A 26,040-nucleotide genomic window follows, 5' to 3' on the forward strand; every position below is an offset into this window, starting at 1 on the left:
TCTTCTTTTATAGTCATTTATGGTAGGTTCTTACAGTGGCTAGTGCTCTATGATTAAGAATCTGCTGCATGCTGGACAGTGGTGGCGCACACCTTCAATCCCAGTACTCAGGGGACAGAGGCAGGCAGATCTCTGAGTTGGAGGCTGTCCTTGTCTACAGAGTGAATTCTAGGACAGCCAGAGTGACCCAAAGATATCCTGTCTCAACCCCTCCTCAAAAAAAATCCACTGTGCTGCCAGGCCTATTATATAGCTGCATGAGAGGCTGAGGAAGGAAGATTAAAATTTTAGGGCCAATTTGGACAACTCAGTGAGACCCTGTCTCAAAATAAAATATAAAACAGGGGCTGGGAACATAGCTCAGTAATGGAGCTCTTGTCTAACACATTCATGTAGCACGAATAAAAAAAACCCAGAGACAGATATTGGGGTTCAAACTGAAGATCAGAAAAGCCAAGCAGCCAACCACCAGAGTTATTGCTTCTACTAAGACTGGGAGATCCTGTCTCACGGTGACTGCAGGCTGAGCCCTGAGCTCCTGTCTCCTCTTGTTTTATATTCCTCTCTAGTGCTGGGATTGAAGGCATGCACCACCATCACCCCGCCTCTGTGGCTAACTAATGTCGCTGTTGGGATTAAAGGTGTGTGCCACCGCTGCCTGGCCTGTGTGGTTGACCAGTGTGGCTAGTTTTGCACTCTGCTCTTCAGGCAAGCTTTAGTTATTAAAACATAAACAAAATATCATTACACATTCAGAGCGCTGGGTTCAATCCCAATATTTAAAAGAAGAGCCATGCTTTCTCATTACCTTTAGGATTATTACTTGAAATGTTATTTCTGTATGAGTTTTAAAGATTCACTTACCTTCTTTTATATGTATAAGATTTTTTCCTGCATGTAGTATGCGCACCACGTGAGTGCCTGGTGTCTTTGAAGGTCAGAAGGAGGCATCAAGTCGCCTGGACTTGGATTTACAGATGGCTGCAAGCCACTGTGTGGGTGCTGGGTACTGAACCTGTGTCCTCTGGGAGAGCAACAAGTGCTCTTAATTGCTGAGCCGTCTCGCCAGCCCCCTTTGGTATGATTTTGAATATCATTTTTTTCTGTTATAAATCATTATTCCATAGATGACAACGAAGCACAGGCTTTATTATCCTCTCTGAAACTGACTTCGTGTTCCTTTGCCTTCTTCACTGAAAATGACTCTTGCTCTTTCTTTTCCCGAGTCTTGTCCTTCATCAGCCTCTTCAAATACTTTTAATAAGTTATTTCTAAGATTTTTGTAATTTGGAAGAAGCCTTTTTCTACCTCCATCTTCATTTCATTATTTCATATATAGAAAAATTCATTTTAAACTTGCCACAAGTGTGGCTATCTTACCACAATTATTCTTTGTTAATTCTTCTATGAAGAAAGTCAAAGAGTATAGAGGTACCAATGTTACCATACTAGGAAGCCAAAGAAAAATTTAAAAATTACTTCATTTGGGAATATAACAAACATATTACATACTAGAGTATAACTATACCAAGTATACATGTAAAGTATAAGCATATTTTTGAGAAACAACTACATTTTCAAAAACTCAGTAAGCATAACGACCCTGTTTCATATTGTTTAAAACCTGTTTAATGTGTAATAGAAAAAAATAGAATTTCATTTCTACTTCTACATTCAACTGAGTATAATATCTTATTTTGGCTAAGTGTCTCAAAAAAATCCAACCTCACAGAAAGATATAGTTAGAAAAAGGAAGAGTATCTTAAGTAGGTCCTTGTGGCTACTCTTTCTGATAACATTCTCCAAATTAAAGATTCATTAACATCACCGTTTCTCATCAAAAACTCCCCTCCCCCCAGACACAGTATCATGTGGCCCAGGCTGGCTGTGAACTCAGTATGTATGGAAGGATGAGCAGGAACTTCTGAGCTTCCGGCTCCCAGCTCCCAAGTGCTGGGGTTACACAGGTGAGCACTACCATGCCCAGGTTCACACGCCGCTGGAGATGGATGCCAAGGCTTTGTGCATGCTAGACAAGCCCTGTACCAACTGAGCCGCATCCCTAGACCCAGAAAACCTTTTTAATGACTGGGAAGACATCAAGCTCAGATAAAATTCTCCAAAATGTTCACGTCACACATGACTCTCACTTTGCGACCAGTCACAAGTATTAGGAGATGCTGACGTGACAGGCCCATTTGGTCCTTTTGCAAGGAACCATTTGCCAGATATCCAATTTGAGAGCTAGTGTTCTCTATTGGTTCTTCTTTCCACGAGAACAGAGGCTGCTCAGCGGGCAACTGAATCTCATGATGCTTTCCCTAAGGGCATTCATCACACTGTTTGTTCATTCATAGAATATTGAAAACGATGCCTACTCAAGTGCCAAGATTTAACAAAATGATAAATCTTACTGCTTTATGAAAGCCTTTTAAGTGCAGAATGAGACTTATTTGTCAATGATGCGAGAGACTATTGCATCAGACGATGGTCTTAACATACTCTGAAGAATATTTCTTCAAGGTTTTGGTCTTGTTTATAAGTGATGACTTCAGACGCCATGGCTTTTAACTTATTTTGTATTGATGGTTCTCCACTGCAGAGAGATGAGATCAGCTCCTCAGGCAATGCTCAGCGATGGCCAGGACATGTCTGTCACAGCTAGAGAAAGGGATGCTACTGATCGATCTACTGAGCAAAGGCCAGAGACTTCCCTCCCACGACGAGGAGTTGCCAAGGTTGAGGAATCTTAAACTGTATTACTAATATTATATCCATACTTTTGTATATATGGGTGTGAAGGGGCATCCTGTGTGTGGAGATGAGAGGTCAGTATCGGGTATCTCTCTCTCACTCTCCACCTTATTTTTTGAGACATATCCACAGTTTTTAAAAGTTTACACCAGCAACAAAATGTTAGATTAAGCATCGACTTGTAATATTTCCCAATCTCTGTGGCACACGTACTCCCACTGTGGTTAGCGTTATGTGTCTACTCGCCTGACCTATGAGATGCCCAAACAAACAGCCTCTTAAGTATTTGTGTATATGTCTGTGGCTTCTTCACGAGCATCTCATGCCCTTGGTCACTGGAGTTCCTGGCTCTTCAGTTCTTGGCCTTCAGGGCTTAACCAACATATGGTTCTGTTGACCTTCCCAAATTCTCAAAACTCTAGACTGGATTACAGTGCTGGCTTTCCTCGTTCTCCAGCTTGCAGATGGAGAGGAAATTTTTAGGTTGCCATAACCTTGTGAACCAATTTCCATATGAATCTCTTCTTACAGTATCAATAGTTAGACTAAACCACTTTTGACAATTATGTGAAAGCAATACACATGCCTTGGAGATCATACTCGGGATTTTGATCTTCTCCCCTTGTTAGTGATACCTGGTAAGATATTATCTTGAGATTTTGGTGGTAACCAGTCTTCTACAGTGTGCTTATTGTGTGTGTGTGTGTGTGTGTGTGTGTGTGTGTGTGTTGCTTAGCAGGTGTTTGTGAGGGCAGGCCTTGAAAATATATTTTCAAATTATGATATTCTTGATGACTGTGGTGCTTACTCTCCATCGCCAACTTTACTGGATTTACAGTCACCATGGAAATCCATCTCTGGGCGTATTCATCAGCTTGTTTCCACAAAGGTTAAGCAAATGGTAAGATGTAGGCTGGCTATGGGCAGTGCCATCCCAGGGGCTACAAGGAGAAAATGAGCTGGGCACCGACGCTCACCTCGCTTTACTTCCTAACTGCAGATGCCATGTGACCCGCTGCTTCGTGCTTTTACTGCCACGCTTTCTGCGTGCAGTGAGTTGTAGCCCCTCAAACCGTAAGCCAAAATAAAGTCTTCCTTCCATAAATTGCTTCTTGTTAGGTCATTGGTTGCAGGAACAAGAACAACAACTAACACAAGGGGTTTATTGGGATACAGCCTCCTTGTAATAAGAAGAAAATTGATAGTATCTGTAACACCCGATTTTGTGTTACACCCTCGGTACAGTTCGCGCGCCACTGTACCGAATGCCAGTCAAGCAAGGGCCTGGAGATTGAAAGAACACACAGAGAGACCAGGGTCATTCAAAAGGAGACCAGCCGAATGCCAGTTTATTCAGAATTGGGGGAGTCCTTATCTACCTAACTGCTGCACAAGTTTCTCCGCCCAGCCAGGTGGGAAATTACCATATTAACAATGGAGTAAATGCCCTGCAGCTAACCACCAGGTGGGGCAGGGAGAGCACAGAAACACACAGGAAGCTTAGTTAGCTGCTCATAAACTGTCCCCGCAAATGCACCCCAGGAATAAGGGAGACCAGGGCCCTACAGTATCTATGTGTATCCCGGTGGTTCTGTTCTTCTGGAGAACACATGGTCCAGCCTATGATTGATTTCAAACTACTAATGTGACATCGTCAAGCAAGAGGTTGGTGAGAGATCCCTGCCTTAAAGATACAGATGTCATACACCCAAGAGCACAAGTAGTAAAATCATGAGTTCTGTGTTCTTGTTACCTACACCTGTAATGCTTAATTGTAGATAAACTTACTTAAATTTTAATAAGAGCTATGCTTAACAACCGATTCACAAAATTCCTTAACAGTCTCTTGTGCGTTAATACTGACCAGTCTTCTTCCAACATGCACTGGAACGGCATCTATCATTCTTAAATTCACAGTTTATTCCCAGAGTCTCAGGGAGACTGATTTCTGTTTCCTAAAGAAGGGAGAAGGGCCTCTGCTCTGGACTGGATTTTGTGTCTGCTCATACTTACACTTAACAAAACATCCATGCAAATGTGACTGGACCCAAAGGGAGCCTGACCACTTTCTATTGGATTGTCAGAAATCTCACTGGAGAGGAGACAGGACCCTAACATGGCACCCATGGCAGTGCTGCAGTACACAGACACACAGACACACGACTCCTGTCCTCTCTCCCTCAAGATAGGACAGACTGTGTTTCTGACTTACCCTTTTCCTGTAGCGAGATTATGAAACAATAGACCACCAGTTTGCAATGTGTGGCCCATGGGTCAACAGCAGCTGCCTCACTTGGAAATTCCAGAGTGTGGAAACCAGCAATTTATGATTAGAAGCACCCAACAGGTTATTATGGGGCATGCTAAAGATTGAGACTCACTCCGTGTGATTATTTATCCTTTCTTTTTAATAAGTTATGTTTTATCCATTAGAATACAACAAAACAAATGTAGGTCATCCTGATAACATTCGGTATTTCCCTCCAGTCTCCAGAACTGACAGATAATTTCTTAGAATGCATGACTCCTCCCAAGGAAGAATCTCATCAACCATGCATTGATTTATATACTTCATCTTTCAGAAGAGAATTGCTTTTAACTTCTGTGAATACTATGGCCCATATGCATCACTGAACCATAAAACCTGACAACATCTAAGCTTCCAGAGCCTAGTCTGTGCCCTGCAAGTCACTGGTACCTTCTTCACAGGTGGAGCTATGCTTTGGCACTGGGTTTGGACTATAGCACTTAAAGGAGTGAAGAGGTTGTATCAGACCCTGGAGAAGTCAATCAAATGGTCACAAGTACTTTGAAATATTATTTTCCTACCCTCCCCCTGATGTCTTATATAGGAATTTCTTAAAATTGATCATGTTTAATTTCAAAAGTAAATAGGTAGGGGGAAACTATTTAAAAATTTCAGTAATATATAAAGCAGGAGATTACTGACAACTGAATTTTTCCAAGTTATGAAATTTGTACCAAATCTGGCAAAAAGAAGGTTCTTATAACTCACCAGTGGATCTACTGCCTATGTAACAACTTCATCTTGGCTTATTTCCTTCTAATAACTTTATTTCTGTGTTTTTGTTATTCACTGGAGAGGTTATGCTATATTTACTTATATTTTAAAGTATCCATTTATTTGTGTGTTTATGAAAGGGCAAGCGCATGCATGCATGCATGTGTGTGCATGTGTATGTGTGTGTGTGCGTGTGTTCATGTGTGTGTTTGTGCGTGTGTATGTGTGTGTATGTGTGCGTGTGTGTGTGCGTGTGTATGTGTGTGTTTTGAGGTTGAAGCATAGCTCTTGAGAGTTGATCCTCCTGTAGGATTCAGGGATCAAAGTCAGCTTGGAAGGCCCACGCACAAGCCCATCCACCTGCTGGGTCATCTTGCTGTTCTTACAGGCTATCCCGACACATTCATTATTCTACTTTCAGAAGAAAGCCTATTATGAGCATAGCCTTCACTGAGTATTCTTTGAAATGCAGTTTCATATTATTCATTTGTGTCTATGCCTGTAATTTAGCCATCCCCCAATGTAGGAACTTTGCTTTAGAGCTAATGTCTCACTTTTAACGTAGCATTTGTGGTGGAATGCTGTGATATTTTCTAGCTAGCAGAAGGGACATATTTCTTGAATGGCTTCTTAGCGCTCCTGACCATCTTCCGCTCCCTCCTTTGTATTGCAGTTTAAATTGCTCCTGGGTTTGCTCCCTTCAAGTATTCACCTCTTTCTTTCTTGGATCACAGCTCCTCACCACGATTTAACACATTTGCATAAAGAGAAAAATCAAAGTTGGAGATTGAAAAGGAACTGGTACCTTCTGATATTAGTACTTTGGATACTTGTACGCCAATAGTGTCCCATCCGGTCAGCAAAGCCTTTGTGTTCTCTGTGAACCCTCACTTTTAGTATCAGCCATGCCTACACTTCAGGTTTGGGTGCTACAGTCTCTAGTTCCTAAACAGGAAGAATGCTGATAAAATGGTTTGAGCCATGGCAACAAATATGCATACAGAAATGTTAGCAGGTTCGATTCACGGACGTTTATTTTGTGAAGTCCCTTGAGTTTTTAAAAACTCTAAAAATCAACAAGTCATTTTAGATTAGGGTGTGAATCATCTTCCTATGTTGGCTTGTTCCTGGCAGAAGTCAGGCATCTTTTAGTTTTTTTTTTTTTAAAAAAAAACTATCACGTTTGAAAGACCCTACAGACCCCCTCCTCAAAACCCGCAGCTAGCATGCTCCCGGGGGAACGTCCTGTTTGTTTTAAACAAATCTCCGGATCAGCAGCCAGCCTGCTCCCGTAAGAACATCCCAGGTGCCTGAGAGAACAGGAGATAGAGATAGGAAGACTGCAAGGCAAGATGTCAATAAGATAGGATGTCAACAAAGCAGGTTAGTTATAAGATAGGAACAGGATGACTGTTGCCAGGCATCCATGCTGAGAGAGGAAACCTTTCATGCCCCCCGCCGCATTCCGATAACCACGCTTTTGCTTCTGTAAACTTGCTTCTTGCTGACACCCATGTTGAGAGGGGAAACCATTCATGCCCCCGCCTCATTCCGGTCAATCGATAACCACGCTTTTGCTTCTGTAAACTTGCTTTTTGCTCTTCCCTATAAAAAGCCCGTCCTCCAGTTGGCAGGTGCGCAAGTCCTCCGAAAGACTTGCTGCCCGCAGGTACCTGTGTTTACTCAATAAACCTCTTGCTAATTGCATCCTGTGGCCTGGTCTCGGAGTGTCCTGGTTCTGGGGTCTTCATCAGAGAGGAAAGGTCCTCTCTGAGGGTCTTTCAACGTTTACTGTACATTTGCACGTATGTGCACCTGTGCATAGAGACACACGTGTGTGCTGTGATATGGACGTGGTCAGAGGACAACTTCAGGAGTTGATCTTTCCTTACACCATGTAGGTTCCAGGGATTGAACTCAGGTCATCAGGCTTGGCAGCAAGGGCCTTTAGCTGCTCAGCCATCTTGCTGGCTGTCTTTTAGATGAAATATAATCCTATCACACACACACACACACACACACTATAAAACTTTCTCTAAACTAAAATGAGCAATCCTTTTGGTTTTTATTTTGATAAACCATCTCACCTAGAGTCAAGTTTGAATGATATTTCTTTCCATTTGGAATAGGAAAAAGTAACATAAAATATTGCTGAATTATGACAACTAAACATAAAAATGCTTTCATGGCTTGGAACCAAAAATAAATATATTAGAAATCGTTCTAGGATTAAGAAAAAATCTTTACCAAGTGTGGTGGTGCTCTCTGAAGTTGGAGAAGGAAGATTCCCTTGATAATCAGGAATTTGAGACCAGCCCAGGCAATATAGTGAGTCCCATCAAAATAAAAACAAACCAGAATAAAATTTCAATATACTTTCTTCTTAGATTGGGTTTTAAGAAAGAATGATATATCGCCAATATATCATCGAAAAGCTTGATTGCTGAATACATAACCAGAAAGCAGCATAAAATTACAGAACATTGAACAGATAATTAATGAATACTGCCATTTTGAAACTACTATTATTCATATTTTTCTCATTCACTAGTATGTTCAACTTCTTGGCATGCCAGTAACGCGAGAAAGTATGAAGCAAACTTCTAATAAGATCTTGCCTTACACAATTGAGAAGTCTACAAGGAGCCTTCAAACAAGCAGGTTCAACTGGCACAATAACAATTAAAAAGGAAACAAACCGACAAGGACGCCTGGCTTTTGTTCTTTTCTACCTGTCTACCAAAATCACAAGAGAGTAAGCGGAGGGTGACGCTAGGGGGCACCAATACCCAGCGACTTCACTGGCGTCGGCGGGGATGGGCGTGATGCCGCTCCCTTCTGTCCTCTCGTTCATCTTGACTTCCGCCGGAAGCGGCTCCGGTAGTTGTTGTCTTCTAATATTTGGGCTCCGGTTGTGGGGTGTTTCGTCCCGCCTGCGGGGGTGAAGTTACTGCCGAGAAGCCGTGACGGCAGAGTGGAGCCGTCACTGGCGGCGAGATGGACATCCTCAAGTCGGAGATTCTGCGGAAGCGGCAGCTGGTGGAGGACAGGAACCTGCTAGTGGTGAGGGTCCTTTGGCTGTGGAGTTTGGACTCGAGGCTCGTGTTCTTGTGCGTGGCTGGGTGTTGGGGTGAGGGTGATGGACTGAGAAGAGTTGGTCCCGGCGTGGGGTTGACTGATCTGCCACACTGGGGCAGGTTGTCAACCAGTAGCTAGGAAGAGTGGGTTTGAACCCTGGTATGGGTCACTTCAGCGCTTGCTCTCCTAACCGACACCAGCTGCAGGTAGAGTAATAAAAAACAACTTCGGGCCATGAGACGGTCCAGATCACGTTGCGGAGAGTCAGTACGCTTTACTAAGCAGTCTGGCACACGTCATAGAGTTCACTGCTTATCTGTTCCTCTTTTTTTGTTTGTGTACAAAAGTTTTTATGTGCGGCTCCGGTGTCTTCCCACCTTGGTTTCGCCTGCTATAGAATTTCACATAAATAGGATGTACATTTTTATATGGAGCCTCATTTGATCAGAGTGTTTTGAGTATTTCTCATTCTGCTGCATGTATTTTTTTAAATTTATTTCTGAAGTTGCATTCTGTTGTCTGAATAGACCCAGTTAGCCATCTTCCTAGTGATGAGTATTTGAGCTGTTTCTAAGATTAGATTGTGCAAATTCCGAACCTTCGGGAAGCTTTGTTTTAATCTCTTTAGAACTGCTAGGTAATAGAGTGGGTTAATAGATTGGGCTATCTGTTATTTCATTAATAGTTTCTTTTGATGAATAAAAGTTGTGTGTGTTTCAGAGAGACAGAGACAGGACATTTATATTTATGGATGAGGGAGCATGGCAGGGGCCCTTGGGCTCATCAACAACAAGGCAATCAGGATAGATTGGAAATAGCCTGGTAGGGTGTGTATAGGGGGATGATCAGGAACCAGAGAGGTGAGCATAGATGCCACCTAAAATTCCAGGAGAGAAAATTGGGAACAGATCACCAATCCTCCAGATGGAAGGTAACACCAGGAATCTGAGTAGGGGTGGGTATGTGTGTGTTCTTGTTCATGTCCCTGTCACTGTGTGTCCGTGTCCCTAGCCGCACAGTGGTGAGGCCTTCACTAATGCTTAGGCATAGGCACCCTACACTATTTCAGCCATACCAGGAAACACTCCCGGCCCAGCGTGCTGACCACCGGCTTCGACTTCTGATCGCCCTCTGCTCTGGGATCCCAGCCATTTCCTCACTCTGGTGGCTCAGAGCTGACAGCAACTCCTTTGCTTTCCCTATGCAGCCTGTATAGATGACAGATGCTAGTATACCCAGACCTGCGTGTGCCAGGGCAGGATGGTGTCAGCGAGCTATTTCCTTGCTCTCTCTCTATAGCCTGCCAGGTGCTGGTGGGTGTGGACTTGACTGCACCCAGCCAGGGTGACATCAGCCAGCTGCTGGTGCCTGGTCTCCTCCTGTTCTGTACAAGGTACTGCTGGGTGCTCAGAGCTCCAGGAAGTAGGGACCATGGGATTCCCCTGGGTCGCCAAGGTGTTTCTCTGTGGTCTTATCCAAGCAGTTCATGACAGCTTCCAGGTCCCCTTCCTCTTGATTTCTGAACTTGCCTTGGGTCATGAACTTGCCTTAAATCCTCGGCAGCATTTCTGGCTGCACCGGTAGAAGTATTTGAAACCGTTCGTGAGTCTTGTAGCTGCTCGTGGCAGCTTCTGATGAAGCATATCCACCATGGTGTCCAGGGTGAACCTTGAGGTGGCAGCACCAGGCACCAGTTAAGAATGTAATCTGGTAGACCTTCTCCACAGCCACTGCCGGACTAGCATTGCTTGTTTTGGCCGTGTGGAATCACCGCCAGTTGACTTTGATAGAGCACAGTTTGTTTCTGTCCTCACCCTCTTTCTCCCTTCCTCTCTGTCAGTTCTTGCTATGCAGTCTTGCTTTATCATCCAGGTTGACTTTGAATTGATGCCTCAGCCTTCCAAGGGCTGCAGTCCTGTACCTGTCTTCAGTTTGTCATTTATTTAATGGTTATTTCCTGTGTCTTGTTGGGAGATTAAAACAGTGTAACCAGGTGGAGAGTAGATGAGCAGTTTCTTAAAAGTTATGTGAACCTTTGGCCCGTGACCCAGCCCTTCTGCATGCTTGAGATGTTTAGTAAACTGTAAAGGTGGCATCTTCTGAAAGTTTATAGTCTTTTATGGAATGCTGCTTATTTCAGAACATTTTGAGTCAGATTTTCATGTGATGCCAAGGAGGAGTTATCACAAGCGAAACCCAGAATTGATACGGTGAGACTGGTTCCAGGGGAGGAGACCTTACACATTCTTTTCAGCGCCCATATTGATGAGAGCTCCTGAACTGGTGCTGTACGCTGTAATTTCTGTTCTGGTCAGGAGAAAACAGCAAAGGGATAGCCCTGTGTTGTTCATCGTAAATCTGTAGAATTGTCGGTGAACTCAGATGTTAGGAAAGTGAATGAAAAGGAAAAACATTTTGAAAATACACTTGGTATATTCTCTTTGCTGTGAGAACTCCTATTACAGTTCAAGAGAAATAGCTGAAAATTTATCACACATCAGAACACAGGGTCTCAGTGTGATGATCTCCAGACTAAAAACATGACCAAATTCTTGGAAACTGAAAGTGTTTTCAAAGGTTTCTAAGAGTGTTGGTATCTATGGGGCATGCATTTCTGTCAAGGATACGTTATTAACTTACTGTTTTTTGTTTTTGTTTTTTTTTACTTTGATAGGAAAATAAAAAATATTTCAAGCGGAGTGAACTTGCAAAAAAAGAAGAAGAAGCATATTTTGAAAGATGTGGCTATAAGGTATAAGTTCAAGGTTTTATGCTAAATCTAACATTTCTTAAATTTATACAGCTGTTGCTAAATAACAAAATTATTGATCTCTGTTCAATTTATCAATGTTATACATTAGCCTATAAATGAGAAGCCATCTGGAGAGGTATGAGTTTTTGGTTTTGGTTTGGCTTAAAAAAACAGATCTTGAATTCAGGAAAATACATGCATGACTTTTGGCTTGGAATGGTTTGGCTTTCTGTGGACAGCATGAACTGGCTTGAGATCAAAGCTTGAATTTTTTTTTTTTTAATTAAGCCCTGGTTCTGATACTGCTGTATCTTCATCTCCACCACCACTCTCCCCTACCTCTCCCAATAAAATAATGTGTTTTGAAAAAAGTCAAAACACTTTATTCATTCAGCCTTGATTGTATTAGCAGCTTCCTCCTGAGTACTTTAAGCGGTTGGTTTATGTTAGTATTATTGTTAATTCCCCTTAGGTCCAGCTAGTACTCTTGTCTAATGGAATACTTACCCTCTGTATGCTTCTGTTTCTCTTAAACATGAGGAAACATTTGTGATGGTGTATAGTCTCTTAGTCAGAAGAAGAATTTTGAAATAAATGAGCTCTCAGAAAGGCCTCCTTAGTGACCTTTAGATGCATGACTGAAACAGTCTTTCAAGCTGATAATGTCTGGGGCGCTCATGGGGACGGGAAAACCTGTAAGGCCGAGAAGTCCTTTCAGTCCAGCAGACTGCCTGACTCTTAGCTCACAGGTAACGGCAGACTAGCTGACTCTTAGCTCACAGGTTACAGCAGACTACCTGACTCTTAGCTCACAGGTAACAGCAGACTGCCTGACTCTTAGCTCACAGGTTCCAGCAGACTAGCTGACTCTTAGCTCACAGGTTACAGCAGACTACCTGACTCTTAGCTCACAGTTAACAGCAGACTGCCTGACTCTTAGCTCACAGGTAACAGCAGACTACCTGACTCTTAGCTCACAGGTAACAGCAGACTGCCTGACTCTTAGCTCACAGGTAACAGCAGACTACCTGACTCTTAGCTCACAGGTAACAGCAGACTGCCTGACTCTTAGCTCACAGGTAACGGGCTGACCGAAATATACGCAGTCATTCATTTGTTGGTGGAATGCATGGAATGGAGGAAGTTCTGGAAATGAATTTGTATAGCATTTCTAGAGGAAAGCATGAAGAATGTAAATGCTTTCCATATGCATTTGGCTTTATTTTTTACTGTTGGAATACAAAGGAATATTTTTAAAGATAGATGTTTAAAAGTTTCTATTTGTATTTTGTTAGTTTTCTGTAAAGATACTTTATTTGCTTCTAGTTTAGGAAAGTAAAAGACGTTTTCTATAAATAACACTGAGCAGAAATGTAGAAAGAAGGGTTCTCATATTTTGCTTGCCCAGTATCATGCCCAGGCGTGGCCTAGAATGAGAATCCTTTATTATACATTTCTCTGCTGACTTGATCTGTAAGTGTGAACCTTTGCTACCTTTGGAGAAGGTAGGGTAATAGTCTAATTAGTGTGACTTTTGCTTTGTGTAGGTCCTTTTGGTGATGTGAGCAGGGTTTTTTGTTTGTTTTTGTTTTTCTGTTTCTTATATAAAGGAGAAGGGGGTGAAGCAAAATAATTTTTTTTTTGGCGACAGCCTTGAAACCAACTGCAGAATGTCTTAGGTCTTTGTCCCAGAACTGTCAGTGGCCATCACCTCCTAGAGCGAAGACATCTGATTACGTGATTAAAGAGAGGGGTGCTTTGCTCTTTAACCCCCCCCCCCAGTAGTGGCAGTAAAGTATGTGCTCCCTTGTAGAGGCCAGACACCATGTTAAGGCTGGTGCTGGACTGACCTGTGTAAGTATTCAAAAAGTTAATTTTTATCTCTCTTTTTCTTTACCTTTAACCAGAAGCTATTGTGTTATGAACTGCACATATGACTTTCTTAACGGAATAGTAGTTTCTTAAAGCCGATCTTTATGTTTTGAATCTTAGTCCTACTTCTGAATTTTAAACTTATTTTGTGGTTGAATGGAAACCACACTTCAGGATGTTTCCAGGCTGCACAGTGAGGTTTATAGTTGCTGGACTCAGTTTTCTCAGTTTGTGACTGAGACTGCTGCCCGAATATGGAAAATAGATGAAAACGCCGCCCCCTGTCGGTTCCCTTGAGCAAAAGTGTCTATGCTCCCTGGGTGGCATTGCAGGCTTCCTTCCTTTTCTTCAAGGTTGGCAGCTCATTCTGTGCTCCAGTGTGCACAGCCCTCAGCATGCCTAGGGTGTGGTTTTTCCAAGGTTGGAGTAATAGTCTGTGGCTTGGTGCCCCACAGGCTGCTGGGAAGCAGTTCCTTAGCCTCCATTGTACAGGCAAGCAGCAATGGCTTACCCTGGAGGAGAATTTCTCACAGTGGAGAGACAGAGTGATTGTTTTCAAGAGGAAGGTGGGCTGTTCTAGCGTCTGGGGAGAAATTGAGTTTAGATTTAAGCGCTCTTAGGTTTTGTCTCAGAAGCGTTGTAGTTATCCACTCCTTTGTAGCAAGAACGCGCTCGCCCACGTGCATGCCTTCCCCGTGTCATGTTCCTGAACCGGTGTCTGAGCAGCTCCGAAAGCATGCACGGTTGCTCCGCAGCCTGCGCAGAGCAACAGGAAGTTAGCCCTCAGTCTAACCACTCTTCCTCCATGGGTGGCTAAGGCCATAGCTGGTGAGTAGACATGCCTTGTAAGTTTAAACTTCATTTCTTTGGGCTCTTAACCTAGATACAGCCAAAAGAGGAAGACCAGAAACCGCTGACGTCATCAAATCCAGTGTTGGAACTTGAACTAGCAGAGGAAAAACTACCCATGACTCTTTCTAGGCAAGAGGTAAGGTTATATTTGAGTATTTTATAGTTAGAAAGAAAAACATTTGTACTGTATTTGCATAACTTTTGGTATTTCCAAAATGAGATGATTCGACTTAAAAATCTTGTGTGACCAGACAGTTTTTTCATGAACTTCTAAATCTCTGCTTCCTTTGACAATATTCTTACTTCAGAATGAAACAGGAGCTGGAGGGGTGGCTTAGGTGTTAAAAGGCGTGCCTGCTTTTCCAGAGGACCAGAATTGGGTTTCCAGGCCCACATGTACACAGACCTACACACAGGGAAAACACGAATAAAACACCCTCCACATACACACTTTATCATTATTGTGTGAGTGTGTGATGTGTGTAGGCGTGTGTGTTAGGACACACATGTGGAAGGCAGAAGACAGTCTTGTGCAATTGGTTTTCACCTTCTACCTTCCCACAGGTTCCAGGCCTCAAACCCAGGCCACCAGACTTGTGCATCAAGTGCCTTACTCCACCAGCCAGTAGTCTTTCTTTTTTAGAGAGTGTATTTTAAATACATGACATAATCTAAGTAATTATACTAAATATTATCAAAATCGTTTAAATGATACTCTTTTGCTATTTATTACATCTTTCCTTATTTCCTGGTCCATATTTTCAAATTAAAACATAGCTCTAAGTAACTTTTCTCCCTCTTTTTCTTTAGTGCTACATAGCTTTTAATGTCTGCTTAATTTCTCAACATGTATTTGCACCGCACCATGATTTTTTCCCTTCTTGGAAGGCTGTCCTTGAACTCACAGAGATCCACCCGCCTCTGCCTCCTGAGTGCTGGGATTAAAGGCGTGTGCTACCACCACGCGGCCAATGATAGAATTCTTTTTTTTTAATTTAATTTAATTTAATTTTTTATTAAAAATTTCCGCCTCCTTTTTCCCTCCCCTCCCCCCACTCCCCACGCCCCCTCCCCTCCCTCTTCCTCACCAGTCCAAAGAGCATTCAGGGTTCCCTGCCCTGTGGGCAGTCCAAGGTCCTCCCCACTCCATCCAGGTTTAGGAAGGTGAGCATCCAAACAGGCTAGGCTCCCACAAAGCCAGTACATGCAGTAGGATCAAAACCCAGTGCCATTGCCCTTAGCTTCTCAGCAGCCCTCATTGTCCACCATATTCAGAGAGTCCGGTTTTATCCCATGCTTTTTCAGTCCCAGTCCAGCTGGCCTTGGTGAGCTCCCAATAGATCAGCCCCACCGTCTCAGTGGGTGGGTGCCCCCTTCGCGGTCTTGACCTCCTTGCTCATGTTCTCCCTCTTTCTGTTCCTCATTTGGACCTTGGGAGCTCAGTCCATTGCTCCAATGTGGGTCTCTGTCTCTAGAATGATAGAATTCTTATACATTTTTTGAGGACAGATAGTTTATTCCCTGCCTTTAGGCATAACTACTGTCATATAATCTCAGATAGATGGGAATTCCCTACTTAAATAGATGTCGTAAGTATTGCATATTTTATAGTTGCTTGCTTTGTTGTTAATAGTTTCCATTTGGTAATGGTGTTGTAATGTAAACTCAATTTTTTTTTATATTTTAGGTTCTTTAAATTTCTGACTCAGTGATCTTTCATTTTTGTGATGCCTTATAAATATGTGTGCGTGTTTTCGTGTCTAATTGTGGTTAGGACTGAATGGAAAGGCAGTGAGGAAGGCGAATGTGCACTGGGAGGTTATATTTCAGTCCTCATTCACGTGCTTAGGGTGGACACCACAGAGAAGGAAGGAGGCCTTCGAGGAAGTGTAGACTGACTCTTGAAGCTACCATATGAAAGCTGGAGGAGATTTGAAAGTTTATCCAGATAAAGTTATAAAGTTCTTCATGATTTTTATTTTCTTATTTTTTAATTTAGATAAACCTTTATTTTCTCGATTGCATATTTTGTTTCTTCCTTTCTTTCTTTTTTTTTTTTTGCTTTTTCGAGACAGGGTTTCTCTGTGGTTTTGGAGCCTGTCCTGGAACTAGCTCTTGTAGACCAGGATGGTCTTGAACTCACAGAGATCCACCTGCCTCTGCCTCCCAAGTGCTGGGATTAAAGGCATGCGCCACCACTGCCCGGGACATATTTTGTTTCTTATTTTCAAGTGAAATATTTACTCAAAGCACAGAATATGGGTATGTGCAGTGTATTGACTAATTACAAAACAAAACCCATGTAGCTATCAGCCAGGTCAAGATCTGGCGTAGTTCCCATACTGTATTACATGTGGCCGTTGTAATCACAAGTCATTTCTCACGTGAGGACAGGATCTGGTTTGACTGTGGTATCGCAGTGCCTACCTTTATTCTGCTCTTACTGTCTTCCCCCCATCGTCGTGTTTTTCTTTTGTGACCGACCTCCTGCACATATTCCCCTACCTAAGACAGGACCTAAACTGTTTGTTGCTTAAAGTGTCATTATAACATATAGCATGTCTGTTGTATAAATCCTGGAAAAGCAAATACAGATTTTTGCTTTTTTGTTTTTGTTTTTTGACACAGGGTTTCTGTGTAGCTTTGGAGTCTGTCCTGGCACTAGCTCTTGTAGACCATGCTAGCCCGGAACTCACAGAGATCTGCCTGCCTCTGCCTCCCAAGTGCTAAGATTAAAGGCATGTGCTGCCACCACCTGATCAGATTTTTGCTTTTTTAAACAATCTATATTTCAAAATAGTGTTTGAACACTAAAGTATGTATCCACACATGCTTTTAGAACGGCCTAAGCAGTCATAATCACATGAGATGAGGGCCAACAGTGTGTCCTTTATGCTATGTTCTGACAAGTGTATGGGCGTCTGTGTGTCTGTAGAAACTGGATGCTTATATTAAGGGCTTGCTTTAGATTTGCATTATAGATTCCTATGTCAGACGACTTGATAGGAATTTTTTTGTAAAATAATATATGGGATATTTAAGTCAAAATAGTGTTTTATTTAAAGTATTTTCCCCTTTCATTCACAAATATCTGTTATGAGATAGATGATTAAAATTTGCTTGAAGGATCTTGGGACTGTCATACTGACTCTGAGCGTGCTTGCTTGTGGAGCCTCACAGCCTCAGTTGGTTCCCTGGGACCCACGTGGTGGACGGAGAGAACTGAGTCCTCTGCACATGCTTCATGGTTGTTCACCCTCGCAAATACATTTTAAAAAATTGAAGGACTTTATATTTCACTTAGAAACATTTATTTGGGTAATTATATTATACTTATAAACTTAGATTTCATTTTAAGATACGTATATGCAATTGTTTTGAGATGTGTAATTTTTTTTCTCTCTTTGAAGTCTCCTTTGTATATTTTCATAGGTCATCAGAAGACTGAGAGAAAGAGGAGAACCAATTAGACTGTTTGGAGAAACCGATTATGATGCTTTCCAACGTTTAAGAAAGATAGAGATTCTTACACCTGAAGTTAACAAGGTGAGAAGTCAAAGCTACAGACAGAACAGCACCATGTAAGCTGGAGTAGATGGGCTTTAACGGATTGTGTTATTGTAGGCGAGGACGGGAACAGTGTGGGTATGGACGGTACTGCGGGAGCTGTGGCAGAGTGAGATCTGACTGACCACAATATTGTAGGCGAATAGGAGGAAATAGTGTCTGCTTAGTGCTGCTGAAATAACTGTTTTTAAGGGAAGTGTAACTTAAGCATTGCATTCGGTCTATTTTAACAAATACACGTGAGCATATAAGGATAAAGAATATATTTATCACCCAATGCCTGTGTCCCATCTCTGCTCACAGGCAGCACCTTTCTGAATTAAGACACCGTGAATTGAGTTTTGCTTCCTGCTTTTGTATTTTCATTTTTAGTGTTTCGTATGGAGAGACCCAAGAGTGACTATCTAGTTTCTTTTGCTCAGCATGACATTTTTTAAAGTGCTATCTTTGCTATGGAGGACAGTTATGTTTAGTTATGGGTGCTCATTTCTAGCTTTGGGCCACTGTGAATAGAACTACCCTGAATGTGCACATGCAGTGACTCGTGGAGGGGGGAGAGGTCTCCCCACTCTCAGTACTAGTACTCGCTACAAGCAGCGTTACTCAGTGGTGAGACTAAACGTGTGCTGTATAAGAAGTGCCAGGCATTTCTGAAGATCAGCGTATGGGATTGTTCACCATTCTCTCGTGTGTGTAAAATCTTATGTCCCTAGTGACTGAAGATGAATGAGAATCTTTTCATACTTACCTTCCTTTGTACGGTGTCTGTGCTGTGTCATTACTATGACATAGCGCCTAACACAGCAGCTTAAGGTTAATTATTTTGGTGGCACTTTCGAGGGATATATATAGTTCAGTTGGGCAGGAGGCCATCGGTCACATTGCACACACAGTCAGGAACAGAGGGATGTGTGCTGTGCTGGTGTTTGCCTCCACAGGCCATGGGATGTGTGGGTGTCCAGCCTCACTTAACCCGGTCTAGATAATCATAGCTATACTCAGAGATTTGTTTCCATAAAGTCCATTAACAAGACTAACCGTCACAGGTTTATTAAATCCCCTTGTTCAGTTTTTAATTAAATTATTTGTCTTTTATCAACATCTATTTATTTGTTTGTTTATTATCCATCCATCCATCCATCCATCCATCCATCCATCCATCCATCCATCCATCCATCCATCCATCTTTTGGTTTTTTGAGACAGGGTTTCTCTGTAAGATGGTCCTGACTCCTGGAACTAGCTTGTAGATGAGTGCTGGGTTTCAAGGCATGAGCCACCACCACCTGGCTAATGTCTTTTTATTAATTAGGAGTTGCTTATATATGCTGTGTATAAGCCCTTTGGAGTTATTTCTTCCTAGCCTGTGCATTACTTATGTTTTTAATGAAGTGTTGCTGAGCAGAAGTTTTAAATTTTGATGAAGTCACAGTTGACTGTTTTTTGAAATGTAATTTTTAAATTTTTCTTACGGTTGTAAGTTTTGTGTTCTGTTTGAGAATTCTTTGTATATGCCAAGGACTTGAAGAGATGCTCTGTGTCTTCTAGAAGTAGCCGTTGTAGTAGATTTTACATGGAGGCTGTGGCTATGCTTGTGCTCAGCATCTGCTCTCTTCTGTGGGCTCCTGAAAGGATGCGGCTTTGCTTTGGCTGTTTGGGTCTACACGTGTCAGTTAGGGTTGTGCTTGTTCAGCTCTTCTGGGGCTTCGTTAATGTTTTATCCGCTAACTGTTAATTACTGAAAGGTGAGTGTGGTTGTTTGTGGCTGTGTAACAGACTGTTCCAAAACTTGGTGCTGTGAAGCAATTATTAATATCAAGTCTTTCCTGGTTATTTATAACTTTAATGACACTAGACAAACTCAGTTCTGACAATTCATGGGCTAGGCTAGGCGGACCCTTGCCTAAGGTCTTCATGACAGAAGTGACTTCAGATAGAAGTGGTTGCTGGCTTGGAGTCTCAGTCAGAGCAGTGGGGTAGCTGGGGGCCGGCTGGTGGTCTTGTTCCACGTGTTTTGTTTGCTAGTTTGTGCTTCCTGTCTGCTTTCCTCCTTTCCACACCACTTTCTGTGTTGTATCCTAGCTGTGCCAGTCAGCCCTGTGGTACTCAGTCCCTGGGATATTTGTGGACTTCTGTGTCTATAATGATGTGCTTGCTGAGGCTCTCTCCAAAATGTGTCTGGAGATAGTCCTCTGTTCTTCTAGACACAATGCAAGAATTCCCTCTTTTTTTTTTTTTAACTTATCCGCAGTCCCCATCAGAATTAGTTGCTCCCTTCTCTGTGTTCCTACAATAAATCTCTGCTGGCGCGCGTAGTGTATTTCACTGATGCCAGAGTTCTGTGCATGCGTAGCCCATCTTGGAGGTCAGGGGCTGTTCTGTTTTTGTATTTGTGGCTGAGGCCTCACTTGTGAAGGTTGAGGACGGCAGATAGGGATAAGGGTATGGATTCTATTCCTGAAGTGGAATGGTTAGGTGTGGACCAGCGGCAAGTCTTCTAACCTTTTCCAGTCCTGTTTCTGAAACAGAGACAGTGGGACCTCCGGCTCACTGGGGTGTTTTGAGAATTAAATGAGGTAACCATTTGGAACCTGTTCCTGTACATTACATAGAGCAAGTAGTCAGTGTTTGCTAAATTAAAAGTAATAGCATTGAGTGTTTCTCTGTGTTGATGAGATGGTGGTAGGAAATGTTCCGACACGTCTAGTATAACAACCTTAAGAGTCTGCCATCTTTCAGGTTCTTACCGTGCTACAGTAGCTGATGAAATTACTCTGTGCATTTATTAACTCTTCGAAGGAACTTTGTATTTTGCAAGGCTTTGGGAACAGTCCTAGCACACTGTAAAGTTAAATAAAAAAGCAACAACTACTTCTTGTAAGGAGTCTATATAGTGGGAGGAATTATTCCTAGTTTACAAATGTTGCAGCTAATAAAAGTAAGTTCTGAAGCCTCACACACAGCATAGGTCTGAACCAATCACTTTTGCTCTCAACCACTACTGCATGGCATCTTCCGTTTTCACCTCACAGCCAGTGCTTAAGGAGCCGACCCCTTTATCTTTTTAGTTAAATACCCAAGCCAGGAAATACACTGGATGTGGAACTTGATACTTTGGTAGAAACAAGTTTAGAGCCTAAGCTTAAAGAGACACCAGGTTTATTCCATTGATGTAAAGGAGTTCAAGAGTGGTTGAAGTGAGGTTTGACTTGTATAGGACATGGTAAAATGGATTGGGGGCTTCTCATGAGACCCAGTGTCCGTCTGTCTGTCTTTTCTTACAATAATTTATATTTTAAATGATACAAAATTCTTGTTTCTGTTGATACAGCAATATAATTTGTATTTTTAAAAAATAGCAATGCTATAAGAGCACACTGAATGTTGATATTTCTAATTCTCAAAGTAATAGGCAGATAACCATGTATGTTTCTATATATACTTCACTATAAGCATGCAATAAACCTCATTATAAAATGTCATGCATACCAGCAACCCAAACAAAATATTAGCAAATAAATGCAATGTGATATTTGGGTGAAACTGTTAAATATCCTGCATGCACTGACAAGACAATGAAACATAGTAGTACCACTTATAAAATTAAACTAAACAGCTAGCAAGGTATATCTTACTTAAAGTACTAATGGTATATACTGTTTTCTATTCCTCTTGTTTAATCTCCTCTGCCAAAATATAAAGCTATTTGTACTTGCTCTAAATTATAGTATTCTTCCAATAATGTCTAGGAGTTCAAAAATTAATAAATAAATATCAAAATTATGATTTATTATTCATTAACTCTAGCAAACTTTCTGTCCTGTGTTATATGAAAAACTATGTGGTAAACTAATAGATTAAGATTAATTTAACAGTCTTATATTTTGGCTACATTGTAATAATTAAAAATCCAATTGCTTATTCACTCTTATACTTTATAACATAGTAAATTATAAGAATTTCGTGATTGACCCATCCACAATTTGAGAAGGTAGAAATTCAACAGGTATAAACAGTACTTCATACAGCATCCAGTTAGTGTCATCCTATGGAAGATGGTCTGGGGAATGAGCCAAAGGAAGGAACTACATGCCCAATGGCATTTCACTGAAGTATTTGTTTATGAATTTTCTTTTATGCTTGCCTGTGAATTCTTACACCAAATCTACCATTAACAAAGGGTGTGTACATGGCGAAACAAATTGTTCTCAGCTTGTCTTAGATGAAGATGATTCTTGTGTAGTATAAAATCAAATATTTAAAACATTTGTGGGACCAAAGTAGAAATTATTTTAATATATCGTGATAAAAGCTATCTTTTCCTTACATTAAGAAACATACCATGTGTGCATTATTCGAACAATAAAATCACTAAAAATATGAGGCTGGATCAATAATTTTTCTTATAAAAGCCATTATAAGGTTGCAAAAAACTAATTACAAGAATCTTCAAATAAATATTGCAGTAATACAAGCATGCCATTGTTCTGAAATTGTGCTTCAAGTAAACTAGCATCATTCTTCAAAACAAACGAGAGAATGGATTGACACAGTGGACCCTTGCTTGGTGTTCTTGTGGGGATCCACCGCAGTGGGAGCGGGTGGATCTCCGACTTCTTTGCCTGTTCCCGGGACTCCTCCCTTCCCTTGGGTACCTTCTAGCCTCCACATGAGAGGGTCTTTGCCCTCTCTCTTTGTTTCTTGCCCTGTCCTGTTTGGCTGTTGTTTTCTGAGGGCCTGCTGTCCTCCATAGAGGAAATGGAGTGGGGAGTAGCTACAGGGGAGAGGGGAGGGGGGAAGCTTTGTTATTAGAACATAGAGGCATTAATGATACAAATTTTTAGATTTGTAACTCATGTCTGTTTTCATTTTTCCTAGCATTAGATTGGATAATGCTGTTTTAAAATACATTGTTTTAAATATGTTTATCATAATTAACTTTTGAGTGATACTAGTGTCAGTATATTGCATTGATTTGTTTGAGTCCCTAGTTTTGACAAGCTCTTAACATGCAATGTACTTTTCGGGGTGAGATTTGGGAGGGGAAGTTGAGACAAGTTCTCATGTAGCCCAGGCTGGTCTTGAATTGACTCATCTGGTCTCCTGCCTCTACCTCCCATGACTCGTGTCTAGGGTACTGGGGAGCTTTGTGCATGCTAGGCAAGCACTCTGCTGACTGAGCCGCGTCTCAGCTTGGAGTGTACTTGATATCAGCGGAAGATCACATATCACACCCAGTGAGGTTTCCTGACAGGCACCCTTCTGGTTCTCGCCTTCTGTAGGGCTTAAGGAATGATCTGAAAGCAGCTTTGGACAAGATTGACCAGCAGTACTTGAATGAGATTGTGGGTGGTCAGGAACCCGGAGAGGAGGACACACAGAATGACTTGAAAGTTCATGAAGAAAACACCACCATTGAAGAATTAGAGGTAATCTCTACCCCAGCCCAGGCTGTTTCCTGCGTCTCTTCCTCCTCGGGAGCAGTGTTCCTGCACAGCGTACTCCTTTGTCGATGAAGGCGCTTTATTGGTTTAGGTCTCTGTTTTTCTTTTTCTCATTCACTTACATTTCTGTACTTCCCGCCGTTAGAAATCATCATTGGAATGTTTGATGTGCATCCTTTCACTTGCTGTGGTGCTCTTTAAAGACCGCAGTTTTCATGCACGGATAACGTAATAACCATGTTGTGTAATCTTTATCTTATTGCATACTGTTAAGATCCATGCGTGTGTTTTTTTTTTTCTTTGAATTGGCTAAATATTATGGCATTCCTGTATTTTAGTGTCCTTATTATAGTGGACAGCTTGGCTGTTCTCAGCTCTTTCTTAGCCACAGACAAGGACTAAAGCAGAATCATGGAGCTTAAACACACATATTTAATTTGTCTGTACAGCCAAGCTGCTCTCTGGCATGGTGTCCCAGTATATAACCCTACTAGCAGCACATGAGGGCTGCTGTTCCTTGTGTTGCTGCCATAACCCAGCACTGATTTTGTCACTGTGTTGCATGTAGAATATGTGTAGTCTTTATGAAGAAACAATATTGCCTCATGTAAGTGACTAGCGTGTAACGAATACAGCTTACAGGTTTTTTTTCTTGAATACAACATAAGCTGTTATTTCTGTTTTCTTAGTTTCTGGTTCCGGGACATGTAGTGATCTCACTAGAGATCATGGTTGAGAAGGTTGTCCTTTGACTGTCCTTCCCCTCCCATCACTTGCTTAAGGTGGTTTGGAACTTTTGCCTAAATGACTGGACTGAGCAATCACTGTCAGTCAGGCTCCTTCCCTCCTTCCCAATCTTAAGATATTTGCAGCCTATACAGTTTACCCAAATAAAGTATATAATTGAGTGGTTTATAATCCACATCCACAGGGTGTTGTCACCACCAGCACAATCCGACGTTAGGCCATTTTTATCTGCTTGGGAGAAATGCCCAGATCTGTTAACAGTCACTGATATTTTATATTAAATTTACAAAATTGGGGCCAGCAAGGTGGCTCAGCTGTTAAGGATACCGTGCACTGCTCTTGCAAGTGTGGTTCCCAGCACCCTTGTCGAGCTCTGATCTCTGTGAACACCTGCTCTCACGCACATATCCAAACAGAGATACGTAGCTAAAAATAATGAAAGCCTTTACGATGTTTTGAACTATCATTGTGGGCATATATGGTGTGTGCATGTTTGGCAGGGGTCACCTGCCACTGTGTGGTGTGGACTCGATTCTCTTTGTCCACCTTTATTGGGCTCTGAGACTTGAACTTGGGTTGTCAGGCTTGCCTCGTCAGACACCTGTTGCCTTTACCTACTGAGCCTTCTTGCTGACTCTTCTTATCTTTACAATTCATAAAAGGCAACACAGTCTCCAAATAGAAACATGCAGCAGGTTTTTTTGGGCATGACATGTCTAGAAGTTTCAACAAATTCTAAAATAAAAATGGACCGATATGTGTGATAAGCCTTTTTTAATCTGTTGTTGGTCATGCACACACTCTCATACACCTTTGAAAAACTGCTCTGTGGTAGTGAACAGAACAATTATTCTTTCTCTTCAGGCCCTGGGGGAGTCCTTAGGGAAAGGTGACGATCATAAGGACATGGACATCATCACCAAGTTCCTAAAGGTATGTACTTAGGGAAGGACAGCACTGTGGACATGTAAGAAGCAGTCTTACATTTGAGGATATATTTCAGGCAGGGTAACTGTCAACATTTGTACTTGTTGTGTAAGTACCTGGCACTAATTGGCTGTGCCGCTGGAGCCTCTCTCGCTATCTATACAGTGGTTAATGAGTGTTTACCTTCTTTATGGTACTTTCCTTAAAAGTCGTAAAATGATCTCTGCAGTAGAGTGAGGTCTCCTGTCCCCTGTAAGTACCCTAGAGAGAAGTGCCACCGAGGTGATCCAGTGGCTATTATGGGAGGGTGGGGGAAGGGCATTGACAATGCAAAAGTAAACAGATTTAGTGTTTCAGCAAGGTTCATTTCTTGAGTTCTGTGTCTAGTTGCTTATTTTTGCTGACTTACTAGTTCTGTACTTGCTGTCAGCATTTCTTTGTAGTTATCTAGGTAGAGTGTGGTCAAATCCTAAATCCATTTAAATATTTGTTCATATACCGGGAGATTTAATGCAAAGAGTGTTTTTATTTGTATTTACATTTTTATTTTACTTAGTTTGTTATTAAAGTATTTATGTTTTTTTTCAAGACAAGGTTTCTCTGTGTAGTCCTGACTGTTCTTTGTTGGCGCAAGTTTTTTTTCTGTCTCAACTGCTCAGTCCCAAGTGATGGGCAGCCGCTTCCCAAATTACCGCACAGAGGCTTAATATTATTTATAAATGCTTGACCCACTAGCTCAGACTTATTATTAACTAGCTCTTACATTTTAAGTTAACCCATATTCCTTATTTTTGCTCTGCCATGTGGCAGTACCCTTTCTCATTATGGCGTTCCCATCTTGCTCCCTCTGCGTCCAGCCTGTGTCTCCTGACTCTGCCCTTCTCCTTCCTGTTTTTAAATATTTATTTATTTACTTATTATGTATGCAATATTCTGCATGTATGCCTACAGGCCAGAAGAGGGCCCCCAACCTCATTACAGATGGTTGTGAGCCACCATGTGGTTGTTGGGAATTGAACTCAGGAC

At 41.8% G+C, this 26,040-nt stretch overlaps 1 protein-coding gene across 2 annotated transcripts in view; it reads left to right on the top strand.

Moving 5' to 3' along the window:
• The first annotated feature begins 8,633 nt into the window (after window positions 1–8,633).
• Window positions 8,634–26,040, top strand: part of Prpf18 (pre-mRNA processing factor 18) — a 33,342-nt gene continuing 15,935 nt past the window's right edge. Inside the window, exons 1-7 of one of the 2 annotated variants that reach the window (XM_075970457.1) lie at window positions 8,634–8,839; window positions 11,529–11,606; window positions 11,716–11,742; window positions 14,362–14,466; window positions 17,763–17,876; window positions 23,179–23,325; window positions 24,952–25,020. In XM_075970457.1, the coding sequence (XP_075826572.1) occupies window positions 8,774–8,839; window positions 11,529–11,606; window positions 11,716–11,742; window positions 14,362–14,466; window positions 17,763–17,876; window positions 23,179–23,325; window positions 24,952–25,020 (606 nt within the window). In that variant the 5' untranslated portion in view covers window positions 8,634–8,773. The remainder of the gene's footprint in view (window positions 8,840–11,528; window positions 11,607–11,715; window positions 11,743–14,361; window positions 14,467–17,762; window positions 17,877–23,178; window positions 23,326–24,951; window positions 25,021–26,040) is intronic. The other variant, XM_075970458.1, reaches the window with a different exon arrangement.

This window comes from Microtus pennsylvanicus, chromosome 4, assembly GCF_037038515.1.
Source record: "Microtus pennsylvanicus isolate mMicPen1 chromosome 4, mMicPen1.hap1, whole genome shotgun sequence".
In the NCBI taxonomy this organism is placed as follows: Eukaryota; Metazoa; Chordata; class Mammalia; order Rodentia; family Cricetidae; genus Microtus; species Microtus pennsylvanicus.